Here is a 16,695-nt window from a genome sequence, read left to right as displayed (position 1 = left end):
TTCCGCCTTTCGCATCCAGTCGGGTATTCAGATCATCGGTCCACCTGGATGGGGGCGACTCGTATGCTCCAACGGCCATCAATCTTTCAACACACGTGACCAGCCCGCTACCACTTCAATCTGCTAATCTTTAGAGCTATGTAACTTCGGCTCTATTACAGACAACTTCATTTTAGAATTTAGCCTTTAAATACTCCGAGCATACCTGTTTCTGTAGCACATTGAGTAACCTTTAATTTGTGGACTAGTCCGAAAAGTATACGTTTCACCTAATAACAATACGGTTAAAATCAATTTTTTTTAGCATTTTTTAGCATTAACAGCCTGTAAATTTCCCACTGTTGGGCTAAAGGCCTCCTCTCCCTTTGAGGAGAAGGTTTGGAGCATATTCCACCACGCTGCTCCAGCTGATTGGCAGAAAACACATGTGGCAGAATTTCGTTGAAATTAGACACATTCAGGTTTCCTCCCGATGTTTTCCTTCACCGCCGAGCACGAGATGAATTATAAACACAAATTAAGCACATGAAAATTCAGTGGTCCTTACCTGGGTTTGAACCCGAAATCATCGGTTAAGATGCACGCGTTTAAAGCGTCTTTAAATGTTTTGAAAAGGAATAATAATAATTATGATACGATCATACTAAAAATAAATGTCATCGGATCATTATCGTACATCAAAATGATATACTTTGTCATTAGACTTTCATCATTATTTTAATGAGTTATACGGATGAATTTATATTTATTTATAATTATATATTTATCTTTACATCTTAAAGTTAAAACTCTCTGAGATAAGAGCGGACGTTAATGTAATGTGCTTAATCTTAAACGTTCGTAAGATCTTAGCATACATTTAGCTTCGTAAAGAGTTTTGTATAGCGATTAGAAATAACTGAATTTGTTAAGCAAGTTTCTTTATTTATTTAATAATATAATCACTTAGTTCGGCCACTTTATGGTAAGTGGTCACTACCGCCTATAGATATTAGTGCTGTTACAAATTTTAACCATTCCATACATCGCTGATGCGCCACCAATCTTGGGAGTTAAGCTGCTACGTCTTGTGTCTGTATCTACACCGTCTTACTTACTTTTCAATCCGGAACCCAAAAATACTAAGTATTGCTGTTGTACTGAAGAATGTATTTCGTATACCAGCGATACGTACTCGAACGGGCTGCAAGTTTTACCATGAAGTTGGGCTCATACATATTGTAATGATGGTAAGAGTAACCACTGACTTACTCGATAGTAGCAATATTTAAAGGGCTTTGAAATGCTTTAAAAAACCCTACTCGAGAAAAATAATTGTGATATCAAATTCAAGTGAATTAAACTAATTATTAACAGTACGCGTTTTCGTGCCTCAGTCTAGCTTAAAGCTTGTCTTAGGTGTGGATACGACTATAATCCAAGTGTCCTGAATTAAACTTGTGGCTTTCAAGACTTGAGCTATGGAGGCTAGTTTAGAAGACCACTTATATTTCTTTGATGCATAAAATAGTTTTACTGATGCATTTTTGATTATACCATTACTCGTAGATATTTCAACAGTCCCAGCTTTGTCGTTAACAGCTAATGGACCGAGTTCTATTTACAATTGTTCTTCTTAAAAATACGATCTCTTTTAATTCTATTTACCAGTTATTTAACAATGGACCGTAATTGATACGAGATCCCATTACCGATCAGGAAATGTGTTCTGGTGCAGTCGTGAATCCGAAATCAGATTGTAAGTATGAAAACTGTGACATTTAATAGTTCCATGAAAATCTAGTTTTTTTATACTATTTTTTGTTTAAGCTTTGTTTGATTTTTGCAATAATAGTCGGGCTGCCTACTATAGAGGACACTTAGCTAAATAATAAGTGTACCAATGCTGGGCCAATATCTAATATTTGAGGATAAGCTTTGGTTTCGACCGCTTCCATCAACTTGTAATCTAAGCACTTTATAAATCTATAAGTATTTTTATGTCATAAAGGTATGGACGTTTCAATACGGTCACAAATTTATAACAGCAGTAGTTCATAGTATTACTTTTTGGCGGGAAAGTTACTGATTGTTTAGCAGAATGTGATCTTTCGCATGACCAAATAACTCCACTAGTACCTACCAACGTCAACCCACTAAGACATTATTGCAAAAAACCTACACCGAGCAAAATCAAAGTTAAAAATCAAAATCCAAATATACTTTATTCGAGTAGGCTTTTACAAGCACTTTTGAATAGTCATTTTACAAAACTACATTAAGTGAAGCTACCACCGGTTCGAAATGTAGATTCTACCGAGAAGAACCGGCAAGAAACTTAGTATATATTTCAAACTGTTTATTTCTATAGCATATAATTAACGTCGACATTCAATTCTATTCTTCTAGAATATATAATACATTATTTCCTGATCGGCTCCACCATTTACACATGTAACCCAAACAATTTAGAAGGTGTCGTGTAACTCGTTTACATGTTCCGAGAAGTAAGAATATAAGTTACAACCATGATCTATTTATTTTCGTCACGTATTCTATATTTACAAGGAACTATAGGGTATATATTAGATAAAAGACAATGTTCACCAATGCTCAAAAAAAGAAAAACAACCAATTCATTAATTTAATTTTCATAATAATGATTACTATTATTAATTTGATCATAACGCTATAAGAAAGTCTGATTATTATTAATATATGTATTCAAAAACATATATGTTATGCATAACAAACTAAGCGAATGCTTAATATACTACGTAAATAACACGATGTTATTCATATTAGCAATAAGACTAATCTTGATGTTATAATAGTATTTTTTTTTAATTTAAAACAATACAATAACATCCCCCTAAGGCGTTCGGAAACTTTTCATAAACGTTCATTACTGTTGACGAAGTTTAGTCTAAAATAAATATTATTCTAAAAAATTACGTTCATGTTCATCAAAAATTATTAACAATTAAATTCATTATGATTTATTGAAATATACATTCCAATTAACTTTACCTGGTTTTTGATGACGGTGCTTCTTCCCTTTACCAGCGACCGCTGCCACGAGCAGCGCCAACACCACCACCCGCCACCACATTTTACACCATCACACCACTTTGCACCATAAAAATTTAATGTTCGAATTATTTTTAAACAAAACAGAAATTATTCTTAACAAACGTGACACCACATTTGAACTCCTTTAAATGGCGCCCTTTTTATTTCGTACAAACTTCTAAATATGAAATAATTACTAAATTAACTACATTTAGTTACTATTATTGTTTATAGAGTTTGATTATATAGAACAGTCTAAGGTTCTATTCTCAAATATATACGAAATGTTCCACCCGCGTAAAAGATCGCGTCAAAAATATACCTGTTACGTAGCGACACAGCACCCAACCTTCTCTGCCCAACTGACAGGGTCCTACTGAACAAAAAGCGAAGCAGATCAGGCTTACCGGCGTTGTCAACGTCATGCATTCACCTTAAAGCTCTCTTTCTATATTTTATTTACAGAAACAATTTAGGTTTTCAAATATTTAACATTTACTTATAAATATTTTTATTTTTATTTGCTCTAATCATTGCGTCTTTTAAATATATGGTAGCATAATATAGTTAAAGCATTTATATCTTTCGAAGCTTTAAAAGCTCGGAACTGTTGATGCTGTCGTACGACCCATTGAAAGCACTTAGCAGTTTCAACATTATTTACTAGATGGCGTTGTAACACGTTGCTTAGATAATATTTTTTGTTGATATAATATGTAAGTATATTAAATTCTCTATCTTTTATTTAATTCAATTCAACTATGTGTCGCCTGCGGCTTCACTCGCGTTGTGGGGTTGATCAGGTGTCAGGTATAAAGAGGTAGCCACTAGTCCAAACTTAAGGTTCATGCTAGCTTCTACTTTTCATCAAATTCGGTTCAGTTCCGTTCGCTTCGGTTAGGTTAGGTTCGGTTCTTGAAATCGTAAACAGACAGATAGACTAATTTACTTTAGCATTTATGATATTAATAGAGATAGAAAGCTTAGCATCATTTTCATATTTAGTTCGCTCCTTACAACTTTAAAGAGCAAATACGATGAATTAGGTATTTTCTTTTTGTATTGGCCAGGTTTGTTATGAAATTCAAACTTTTTAATTAATTATTCGAGTTTCATTAATTGTTCAGTTTAACCCTGGTATTAGTAAATTTGAGTTATTCAATAAATATATATTTTTTTCTAAACTAGGTTTTCCGTGAGACTAGAATCTTTGATTAACAAATTAAACTGTCTCTTATTTTAGTAAAATAAATAATTCTTTCTCTTTCTTCCAATCGCAATACAAAGACATACCAATAGAATTTGTGAAGGAAACTTGTTATGAATTTATTCCCTTAAGAAAGCTCTTATAAATTTACATTAAATTCGATAGAATTCGATGGCAAGGAATAGGGATGGGACACTAAATAACACTCAATAACATACGAACAATAAGCCAAAAATGTTTAATGTCATATCGATAAATTTACATTGCGTTTATCGTAACACCAAAAACTGGACACCCACGATACGGTGCGCCGTCCACTAAACGAGTAAAAATTCACCTAAAAAAATCTTCGCTAAAATTAGAATATTACATAGATACGTTCGGATAGACTTCAGACCGGCGATCGGCGCGGTGCGACGCCCTGCCCATTCCTTACATATATAGTACATACAAACTGCATTCTAGTCATATTAAAATTATTTATATATTATTACACATTATCAATATTATGTATAAGACGTGGATGTTCTGTATATAAGCTTAATGCACGAGTCCAGTTATACGGTAAAAAGTTCACAAAATCTCCTGTAAACAGAGCGACGTGTAACATCAAATGTTTAAAGTTATCGTATTACCTTATAGTTGAATACCTAAGCGTGTTAAATGGAAGTTTGTTTATTATTGTTTTATGTTAAGAGTCTTCGAAGCGATTACACCTAGTTTTTTTCATCATCAGAATGGACCATGGCTGCGGTCGGACCGCGCCGCGAAGTGCCCGGCCGCGCGAGAGAGCACGTGCGGGCGCGTGACGTCACGACCCACTCGTGCGCAGGCGCAACCGACGCAGGTGTAGTGGGGGACGCCTGCGCGATGATCGATCGGGAATATCGTGTATTCTGAATATACTACATTTTACGTTCTACCTTCGTCGAATTCGTATAAAAAATCATTTGCACGATGTCATTCTTCAATAAAATATTAGTTCACACTGTATAATTCTATAATAACTTTATTGCGTTAACTTAATTATAACGAAATCGAAATACATCTATGGCTTCTTTATAATATCTATGATTCATATGGTCCGATAATACTCGTAAAAGTTTGAACAAACATCTCGTCGCTTTAGTCAGCGTCAAGAACATCATATATTTTAAATTTCACTTAAGTTTTACATACATAAAATATGCTTATTCTATGATAAAATTTGGAAGTGAATAAATAAAATATTAATAAAACACACAGTTTAACAGAAATCGTTATGAAATCAAGAAGTGAATATCTTCGATACTGCATGCTCAGCTACACACACTACGCGCTATCCAATGAACGTATACAAATAACATTACAAACTGGGATACATTACATCACTAATGATTATACAATTTCATCGGATAGAATTTCAGTTAACTATCACTCCCATAAATACACTTAGGTCTACCGAAACGCGTACACTCGAACACGACTTGAGGGTCGCCACACGACGTTCAGCGAGCACGAGCGAGGCACTCGCGCGAGCAGCGCACGCCAGTCAGCGAGGAGCCGCTCGCGCGAGCAATACGACTGAGTGACATGGCAGTGACACGCTTTATACGCGCGACAGAGACTTATTACATCAGGCAATACTCAGACAATCTCTGATTAAAAGTAGACACTTCCGCACTAACACGAACTGCCTTTAAGACGGTCTAAATATTGTACACTGAAAAGGTTATTTGATGTAATAGGTCTTTGAGTTAAACTCACGGTTGTGTCCAGCGAGATACAATCGTTATGTACCCGAGGCAGTCAAACGCGTGAGTAACTTACGCGATCGATGGTGAGGCGTGAGGAGCGAGTCACGCGCGCAAACGAATTGTGCGAGTAACTCGCGCGGCGACACTCAGTGAGCATCAGACTTCGCCCGGTCACGACGCGACCAAGGAAGATCTTCCGACTCACTCGCGTCTCGATTAACCATTACGAGAGCGACTTTCTCTACGCGGTTCGACCACAAGTCAAAAAAATATATTATATCAGAAACGCGACTCCCACTCGCATACGTCACAACTAATACGACAGTCAAAGGAACACTCGCGGCAGAACCGGTCGACGAACACTTAATATAATTATTATTTTCAACGGATATGTGAAGGTTCCTTTCCGCAGACCGACGCACGCACGCTCACCTACTATCACTGGTCGTAGTTCAGGTAAGTTCTGGCGGTCGGAGAGCGGAATTTGGGAGCGGTAGGGGGCCGGTACGGCGCCCCCGCCCTGCGGGCCCGACCGGGCCGCCTCAGACGAACCACTCGTCTTTGTGCGGGGCGCCGCTCAGCGCTGCGCCCGCGCCCGCAGGCGGCCCGGGCGCGCCGCCCTGTACCTGCAACACCACGAGCTACTGAACACATACCGAATACTCCAATAGAACTCATTACAATTATTTATGATAATTGTCTAACAGCTTTCCAGATCAACTTTACAATTAATCTTATTACAACAACGATGACATAAATATTCAATAAACAGTGACAACTTGCACTCTAAGGTTTGTCTTTCTTTAGTTCGTGTAAAAACATATATATATGGAAAACCACCTAATGATAAAATAAGAAATAAATAATAAAGTGAAAACGCTTGAAATAATAAGTTAGAGTAAGAAATAAAATGAAGCAGAGTATGATAGTCGTAAGTATGATGTGAGAAGTGCGGGGATATGTTACCCGCGCGGGCCCGCAGGGTGCGCCCAGTTTCCCGGCAGCCTCGTGGCGGGCGAGGCGGTGGCGCCACTCGCGCCTTTGCCGCCGCCCGCACCGTTGCTGCTGGCCATTTGTTGTACTGCGGGATGATATAATGAAACACGTTAATCCATATACGACCTTTCATTTTGTTAATCAATCAATATTTAAATTAGAAATATGAAATAAATATATTATATCGTATATAAGTAAATAAACACTGATTAAAAAAAATCTACATCAAACAATATAATTTTTTTTTTTTCGATTCATTATATGAATATATGGATTAAAAAAGTCCGTCTGGCCCCCTCATCACATATTCTACCGGCAAGCAGCAATACTTTGCATTGTTGTGTTACGGTTTGAAATATGAGCGAGGCAGTTTAAACTAAAGGCACAAGGGACATAACATCTCAGTTCAAAAGATGGCGCATTGGGGATGTAAGGAATTATCAAAATTTCTTACGGCTTCTTAAAAAAAAATTCACTTACAATGTAAGTGTGTGAGTGGTGCTGGCGCGCGTCGGCGGCAGAAGCAGCAGAGGGCCAGCAGTGCCGCCAGCGCCAACAACGCTGCACCGCCCGCCGCTACCGCCGCCCACGCACCGCTACGCGCGCCGCCACCGCTCTCTGCGAACATAAGAGTTTATCGTAATTAGGTTAGCCCGTAAGCTTCGCAGTGCAAAGACAAATCGAATATTCGTTTATATATATATTTTTTAAAAACGTTAATTTTACTATTTATGTGGACTATAGTAAACAATAAGCTCCTTGAATTAATTCAGAACTGAATCAACTAAAGTAACTTCAATTGAAATCTGGGAAATATGTAATTCCGTATACATATTTTCCAGTAACAATATAATTACCAAAAACACTAATCATTTAATCACCGGGACAAAGCGCGGCGGTGTCCTCGTCGGACCCGTCCGCGCAGTGGTCCACGCCGTCGCACGTCAAGTCCGCGCTGACGCAGAACTCGCGTTGCTTGCACCTGAACTCCTTGCAGCCATGTTCTGAAAATTATAAAAATATAAGGAATATTTAATTTTCACGCGTTAAATGTGTATTTTTGGATGACATTTCTAATCTAATTATAAGATTTACTATGGATTTCAATATTATTATATAATATTAAGCATACCTGTGTCAAAAACACCTATGTAATATGTACCATATAGCAAAATGCATAGCCCTCCTTTGGAGGAGTAGTAGTCAGCTTTCAGACACACGAATATATCTCTCGTTGAGATAAATGCCATGCTCTGAAGTGAGAGGTGGTGGAAGGAAACAGTCTTCTTCGGCGAAAACGTAAGTCACTGGCCCCTAAGATACGGGGTCTCCTAGTTTAGGGGTACAGGGCCTCTTTGATTTATATATCATACTGTATACCAATAAAAACATTATGATGATGATTATTATTATTAATGTCACAGATGGAGGTCGCAGTTCGGTTGCGTAAGAAAAGTGCCTCCGCTGAATCGCTCCGCCGAAGGCAACAGGGGAGAAGGCGTAGGCGCTGTGTGCACTTTCTCCCCCGCCGTAAGCATCGCAGAGGGGTTCTTTTTACCCCGCGAACCCCTCTAGATTGGAGGCCCGCATAGGCGGGCCAACCATCGTGGCGTTACGGTTGTATGCACAAGCGATCCCGTGGCGCTATTCGAAGGGATGGAGTGGATATCACTGGCACTTGGTTGCCGGTGAGTCCCACGAAAGAAAAAATGTTTCCTTAGCTCGGATGCTTAGTTGGTCATAACATGCTTTAAAACGTAGATAACGGGTGTAAATCTCTCAAAAGATTAATCTCAAAATCTCAAAATATAAAGATCTCACCTCCACTTACGAATTCAGGATTCGGGTTGGTTGCATTCAACTCCAAGCATGAGATGATAACAACACATATGTAAATACAATGTAAGCAACGGATGTGGACCAACTTTAATTATCATTTCGTGGTCCGCTCATACCAATTTATTTATTATACATTATATAACTCTGGAACGTACCTATTTTAAAGGTGAGTGACCCAGTGTGACTACAGGGATAGTTCCCAAGGTTCGTGGCGCAATGGTTATGTTATGTTACCACTTGTGGCCCAGTAGCACGTCATAAAAAATGATCAGGCTAAAATTATAATTCATTAATCTATTTCAAGCAATATCAAGCGTTTGTTATCGAGGATAAAAAAAAAGTTTAAAGCTCGTAATTTAAAAATAATAACACTGACGTGTGATGACGTAATCGAATTACGGACGCCATGATGGAAAATGGCGGCGAACAATAGACACGAACGACAATCCATCAAGTGATTTTGGTGGACGAACAACGAACGTCGATCACACCGGACATATTTAAAGGACGCAAATAAAATTTATTTGTTTACAATACACGTGTAAAAAAATATTGCCAACAATTCACTTTTAACCGGCTTCAAAACAATGGAATTTATCAAATCCCTATGCACAAATAAATTTAAAAATTTATTACCGATTTTTGTCGATTATGTACATTAATTATCTGCATAGTACTTGAGGAAAGATTTTATAAATGGGTGTTACATACGTTACGTTAGTTTTTCCAAGCGAATCACATAATTCTTATTTAAAAAAATAATATTTCATTTGCTTTAAATTTTCAGCTTAAAAAAACAGTAATTTTTCTTTCGCTTGTTCTTCTTGAATCTTGAATATTTTAATACCAGGAGCTGATCATAACGATATGCGACTTTTAATCAATCTTCCTTAACGCAAGCATCATTGGAGGAATTCACGGCTGTATTAAAAACACAAAACTGTATTGGTTATTAATATATTGGACAAATAGTGCTGCAGTCATTTAATTTTATATAACTAGTTGTGTTAGTCATCTGGTTCTAGGTATAGAAACGTTAGTTATATAGAAACATATGTCTTCTTGCCTCCTTGCCTCTTTGGGGCTCAAGGTTACTTGAACCCAAATGTCATTTTCAAATTCGGTTCAGCGGCTTGGCTGTTAAAGCGTAACAGATTTATTATATTAAAAACGCATGGGCGTCTAATATACTTTGAACCGAAAACATTTCTAGAAGGTCTACTTGTTCTAGCAACTAGTTCATTCGGACGAGGTGCTTTAACATATTATGATAACATCGTAACAATGATCGCGTAAGCCCGGCAATAAAGAATCGCGCTATCGGACCCCTCTTCGGATGATGACTTTTACATCCTCAACAAATGACACAATACGCCCATTATTTCCACTGGTGACGCCCTGCGGCCCTTCTCTCTCTGTCAAATAACAATTATAATTGTACGTTTCGTCGATTACTGAAATTGTATTCGAATAGTTTCACGTTTTATTTAGGAATGTAGCAATATTGTTATCGTATCCAGTACATATCTATCTGGTTGTAGGATTATCTACTTGTACATAGTATTAATAATCAATGTGGAATTTACCTAGTAGCATGTAACTGAGACATCCCTGCTGTAGCTCAACTGCTCAAACAGTTTTACCTGGTTACCATTCGCCGTGATACGGGATACGCATATTTTTGCAGTTTTACATCTGGCACTGACAAACATCGTGGGATTCCATGCATGTCAGAATATTCGGTTAAGGTTTACGTGTAACAATTAATCATTTTGGTAATAATATTGGTAGGAAATCAAATGTAATTTTCTCAAAGTAATTCGATATATCGATATATTCGATCGAATAAATCTCACTAATTCAGATCCCGAGGTGCTGGATTCAAATCTCAGGCCAAGCAGATAAATTTTATTTTTCTATTACAAAAAATTCTGTAGCAGTCCGGAGTCTGAATGTTGGAAGTGTGTACGTTCCGATGCCTCGGAAAGCACATAAAGGCCTTAGTAGCGCCGGAACTATTTCCGGTAGTATCGGATTTGCCGTCCCATCGGATAATGAGAGGGCATACAGGATACACTTGTACTTGCGCACACACTTCTGAAATATATCCTGCGTAGTTGGCTGGTCTCCCCTGAGACAGGTTAAAATCGGCCAAGAAGATATCATCTTTCACCCATATACCCTGTTACTGTAATAGAGTGTACGGGTGAAAGTGTCCACGTGGCAAAGTGACAAAGAACCGATTACTCTACAAAATTATATACGCGAATACACAATATACGAACAAACCTTTTAAATACGTAATTATATAATACAAGGACAAATAACTACGGGAGCATTTTTAATTAAATATGAACAAAAAGAAGAAAAAATATATATGCGCTAAATTAATGCGACGTAAAACAACACCGGTTCGAGGGCAAGGGATAATAAATTGAATTTAAACGGAGATCCGGCGCCGGCTCAGCGGTTTTATCGTGTAACATTCAAAAAGGATTGCATTCAATTATTATATTTCGTTTAATATTTACTAAATATGATCCCGCGGATATATTTACATTGACGTTTTCAATATTCTGACGTGTATGTATTTCGTAATAAACGTATCCATAGAAGTTATGACGTGGATTTATGAATAGTCGTTGACTTTCATGCAGGATATTGAATATATTTGTATAAATAAAGCAAATAAATAAATAAAGCATTTATTGCTGTTCTTGTTCATACAAATAATTATAATAATTCATTTTTCTTCTTTTTGAATGTGTTTTAAACTTTTGAAGTTAAATATCGCCACACGGAGTTAATCTCCTACGACTCGTCTCCCGACAACGGCCTCCTCTAAGTATATATATTTGTATATAAATAATTGTATTAAATTGCGCACATAATTGTATCTACTATTTAATAGGCGGACGGGCAAATGGACCACCTGATGATTAGTAAAAAGAAAATATAACAGACTGTAATGTCCCACTACTGGACCAGAACTCCTTTCCTTTTGAGAAGGTTTGAAATTGCCACCACGCTGCTCCGATATGAATTGGTGAATATAAATGTGGCAGAATATCCTTGTCATTAGACACACGCAGGTTTCCTCGCGATATTTTTCTTTACCTCTGAACACGAGATGAATAATTATAAATACATCAAAATGGAATAGTACGTGTTTGTGTTTGGAACTCGCAATCATCGGTTAAGATGCACGAGTTCTAACCACAGGGCCATCACGACTCTTGATGATTAGTGGTAGTGAAAATTAAGCCGAATTATTGAAAAAATATTCAATTAGATTTTTATTAAAAGGCATGTCTGGTAAAATGGAAATACCGACGAAAAGCAAAACTTGACGAATTACAGAAAAAACTTTTGACTTAAATGTACTTAAGTGTAGTAGATAGAGCACGGAGATCTTAATTGACACTCACAGATTCGAACCATAAACCAAGACCATAAAGAACATAATATGTTATATATAATTTATTGAGTGTCTTCTGGTGATGAAAACTTGGCGAAGAAACGTATACGGTTGAGATTTGTCATACATTTATAAACAGTTTTATAGTTTTTTTTATAATGTATATCTTCTTTAATAGACACAGTAGTCTTTTTATTTATTTTTCTGTTATTACATGATGAGTTAGCCTGTAAGAGTATTGTACATTGTAATATTTCCAAGACTTTCATGTATAAATAGAATTAGATACTTTGTATATCACGTTGGCTTCCAAAATAAATAGACAAACTGGCACTGCAACGGTGTGGAGTTCTATGCCCTATGACACTGAGTTTTGTTACTTTTAATATATATATTATAAATGTTAGTCTGCCTGTCCTTCGGTCACGCTTTCACGGTTAAATCACTGAAATGAATTTGATATAAAACAAGCTTGAACCCCAAGGAAGGTCGTAGGCTTTTTCATTACTAAAACCTACGACTGACCCTAACACGCGTTAGAAGCCGCGGACGAAAACTATTATATTATAATCCCCTCGTTGACTTCCTTTGTATTTTTGATACATATCCATAGTATTAAAAGAACAGTTTTTTTGTCTAATGACTAATTGTGTTAAACTACGAAACCAATATACAGATAAAGCTTATATTATTTAAATCGAATTTCATATTCTTGTCTGCCATGACTAACCCAATCCGTTTTTCTTTAAAACTTTAGGATTAATTATTACATAAGGGCTTCCCTGATGTTAGTTTAACTTGTAAGTACAAGACTTCTTTAAAAATGTTTTCGTTATATTATAGTTATGAAACTCATGTTCGCTGTAAAAGTGCGACAAAAGGCGTTTCCGTCCCAAAGCATACTTCACAAGCGAATAAGCAGATATGATTGCGTTACGTACCACGCAACTCGGTTAGCGCTCAAACTTGCCAAAAACCACTATATTTTTCCACGCAGTCGAGCCGAAAATCTAATTGATGCTACATGTGGCAACAATGCATGACGCGCGATAATAATAATAATTATTATTATTTTACTTTAAATTTTGTACTCGAACGTTTATTGCGGGTGCAGCGACTCCATGGTCAATGTTCCAAATGACTTCCAAAGCTTCTTAACATATTTCAATAATAGCCAATATTATCGTATATGAAAAAAAAATGTGGTGGTGGACTAAAGGGTTTCCAAGCTTATAATATCCACTCACACACACACACACACTTTCATTTATAAGACGAGATGAGGGTGGAATGTGCGAACTGCCCCGACAGCGTTCCGTCGAATAAATAAACATTGAGGATAATTAAAGTGACGCCGAAAGAGGGTCGACGCGAACTCCTACGAGGAATCTCTCGCCCCGATGTGTTCGCGTGATCAAATGTACAAACGTTCTTTACAAATTGCTGGCTTTTTGATCGTAAACGTATATATTGTGTTATTAACGCTATTTTATTTATTACAACAATATCACAAAAGTTCGTAACGTCCTTCCAATGTCTCCTTAGAGACCAGACATTACATTCAAAAAACGATTCGATTTGCCTTTTTACTATTCGAACTGACCTCAGCTTTTGATTTTGTAAATAGGACATAGATAGGACTAATACAGATTTGCGGAACATTTTAATATCCTATATAACATGAACGTCAATACCATAAGTATTCCCTTATACTCATAATCCGATGTGATCGTGACTTACAATCGTATATCGTAAGTCATAGACTTTGACGACCTCCGTGGTCGAGTAGTGTGTACACCGGTTTTCATGGGTACGCCACTCCGAGGTCTCGGGTTCGATTCCCGGCCGAGTCGATGTAGAAAAAGTTCATTAGTTTTCTATGTTGTCTTGGGTCTGGGTGTTTGTGGTACCGTCGTTACTTCTGATTTTCCATAACACAAGTGCTTTAGCTACTTACATTGGGGTCAGAGTAATGTATGTGATGTTGTCCAATATTTATAGACATTACAGAAGAATATACAAAAGTATTCCATAAAAGCTGATATACATACTATTAATACAAGAAATACGAATAAACTTGTAACCCCTACTTTCCGTTTGCATACGGTACAGAGAACGTTTTTGGGCAATGGTATACGCATATATAATAAGATACCGGGAAATGTAACCAATTTACCATTTACAAAATTTAAAAAGTTTTCTAAGACTAAATTAATAAATAAGTCTTATTATTCATTAAATGAGTACTTTTTAGACAAAAACGCCTGGATTTAGGCTCGGTTTCCATCACGGGACACTAATTATTGTAAAAAAAACAGCATTGTAAATCTGTTTATTTGAAAAGAGCAACTATGCGAGATTCTTGCCGTTTCTTCTCGCTGGAGGCTGCTTTCCGAAACGGTGGTAGTTTTTTAATATCGACGATTCAAAAACGCTTCGTTGTGAAGTTTACTTGAATAAAATTGATTTGATTTGATTAAGGCTAAGAATTTGCCAAATCTCCACCGACCTTGGAAACTAAGATGTCATATCCCTTGTTCCTGTTACAACACAACAATAATAACTATTGTTTTTAGGCGTTAGAATATATGGTGATTGGCTCGTACCTACCCAGACAGGCTCACATAAAGCCCTACCAAGACTGATACTGAGAAATTAGTATCAGGAATACATTTGTCGCTGGTTTTTTTTGGTGTTTTAAATACGTTATTAAGACGACGCAGTAACAATCCTACTTTGCTAAAAACAAACTAAATCTAGGGTATCTTTAGCTCCAAGATTACAAATTGTATTTTACATAGGTAATGCTTTAAGAACAGAGATGGCACAGTGGTTAGAATGCAGTCATCTTAACTGATGATTGCGGGTTCAAATCTAAGCAAGCACAACTGAATCTTCATGTGGTTAATTTGTGTTTATAATTCATCTCGTGCTCGGCGGTAAAGAAAATACCGTGAGCAAACCTGCATGTGTATAATTTCAACTAAATTCTGCCACATGTGTATTCACCAAACCATTGGGGCAGCGTGGTAGAATATGCTCCAAACCTTCTCCTCAAAGGGAGAGGAGGCTTTTGCCCAGCTACAACTAACATGCTAACATTGGGATCTACATCTTTATAGGTTCACCGAGGACGTTAAACATAGAAGATGTTATAACAACTGATTCACCTGGCTAATGAGGTTATGTATTGCCAATAATGCATTAAAGTAACAATCAGACCTCCTCTTTTGTTAGAGGAAAAAGTTTGGAACTAATTCCACCTCACACAATGTTCGATTCTTCGTTCGAAATTAAGCATATGGAAATTCAATGCTGGCCTATGTTTGAACCCGAAATCATCGATTGAGATGCACGTACTAACTACTGAGCCATCACGGAACATACTAAAAGCAACATCAATTATAACAAAACTAAAACTTACTGGGGTCCTTAACGGCAGTGATGACGAGCTTGAAGCCGTTGGCGTCGGTGCCCCAGTTGTCGGTCACGTACTTGAGCGTGACGAAGTTGCTGCGCGTAAACAGCGCGCCCACCTGCTGCTTCGTGTTGCGGCAGGACAAGTCCGCCTGAAACAAACGAGAATCGAACAAATTATACAATCTGTAATTAAGTAGCAAATCAGGCTTAATTATTATTAATCTGCCATCAAAAACTTTTACATATAATTGGAGGGAAAATGCAATAACTTAATTCTTGAAAAAAACAAAATGACTTAGACTCACGTTATTTTTTATTTAAAACCGGTTTGATAATCATTTCGTTCACAAATAAATAAATAGAATTGGAGTTGATATTTCCAATCAAAACCATTCATTTATGAATGCTTCGTATTTATTACGTCTTCTAAGCTAAATATAATATCCGTATATGTATTGAGACATCTAATTAAAAAGAGATCGAATGATATTGAAGAAAGATAAATTAATAATATGTCAACATCTGTTAGGATTAAGAACGTGTGTATTATATGCTTCAAGTTGAAATAACTGCACACATGACTCATAGTTCTCGTTTTACTATTGCGTCTATTGCTTTATAGACAGTCAAGTTGGTTTACTTGATTTGATGAAATCTACGAAGAAATATTTTTATCAAAACCTAGAATCCCTATTGTAACCATTTTGTGTCGTAAAAAAAACCCCACAATTTTAATCAATCATGGATTTAAACGGAAACATTGTGATCTTTTGTGCTACACGAACAAAGTAACCGGTGTGACTATTGTATAGCAATCTTAGCATTCAGGGTACGGTAGTTACGGCACCGCAAGTCTGAAAAACAGGTTTAGCGGAGAGCTCAGGTACGCTCATGCGCCGGCAATATTTCCTTCATCGGGGCGGGCTTACTGAACGATGGCATTATTTCACTGTCATATTTCAAGGAGAACGATCGCAGCGACGTGACGGCTCTGCCCTCTAGATCCCTCGCCCTCCCCGTCACCCCCA

At 37.0% G+C, this 16,695-nt stretch overlaps 2 protein-coding genes across 3 annotated transcripts in view; both read right to left on the bottom strand.

Annotated features, from left to right (window-relative positions):
• Wb (wing blister) overlaps positions 1-3,423 on the bottom strand; it is a 171,647-nt gene extending 168,224 nt beyond the window's left edge. Inside the window, exons 1-2 of the mRNA XM_064219912.1 lie at positions 3,374-3,423; positions 3,010-3,108 (exon numbers count right to left, since the gene is read on the bottom strand). Of these exons, the coding sequence (XP_064075982.1) occupies positions 3,010-3,091 (82 nt within the window). The 5' untranslated portion in view covers positions 3,092-3,108; positions 3,374-3,423. The remainder of the gene's footprint in view (positions 1-3,009; positions 3,109-3,373) is intronic.
• Positions 1-16,695, bottom strand: part of LOC113396688 (neuroligin-1-like) — a 677,577-nt gene that overhangs the window by 121,231 nt on the left and 539,651 nt on the right. The window contains exons 16-20 of one of the 2 annotated variants that reach the window (XM_026634737.2): positions 15,672-15,818; positions 7,872-7,994; positions 7,471-7,608; positions 6,961-7,075; positions 5,922-6,620 (exon numbers count right to left, since the gene is read on the bottom strand). In XM_026634737.2, the coding sequence (XP_026490522.2) occupies positions 6,572-6,620; positions 6,961-7,075; positions 7,471-7,608; positions 7,872-7,994; positions 15,672-15,818 (572 nt within the window). In that variant the 3' untranslated portion in view covers positions 5,922-6,571. Of the gene's footprint in view, positions 1-5,921; positions 6,621-6,960; positions 7,076-7,470; positions 7,609-7,871; positions 7,995-15,671; positions 15,819-16,695 lie in introns of those variants that run through there. The other variant, XM_026634736.2, reaches the window with a different exon arrangement.

Source organism: Vanessa tameamea, chromosome 4, assembly GCF_037043105.1.
Source record: "Vanessa tameamea isolate UH-Manoa-2023 chromosome 4, ilVanTame1 primary haplotype, whole genome shotgun sequence".
NCBI lineage: Eukaryota > Metazoa > Arthropoda > Insecta > Lepidoptera > Nymphalidae > Vanessa > Vanessa tameamea.
Note: the sequence above shows the minus strand (reverse complement) of the source record. Positions and strands in the feature narration are given on the sequence as shown.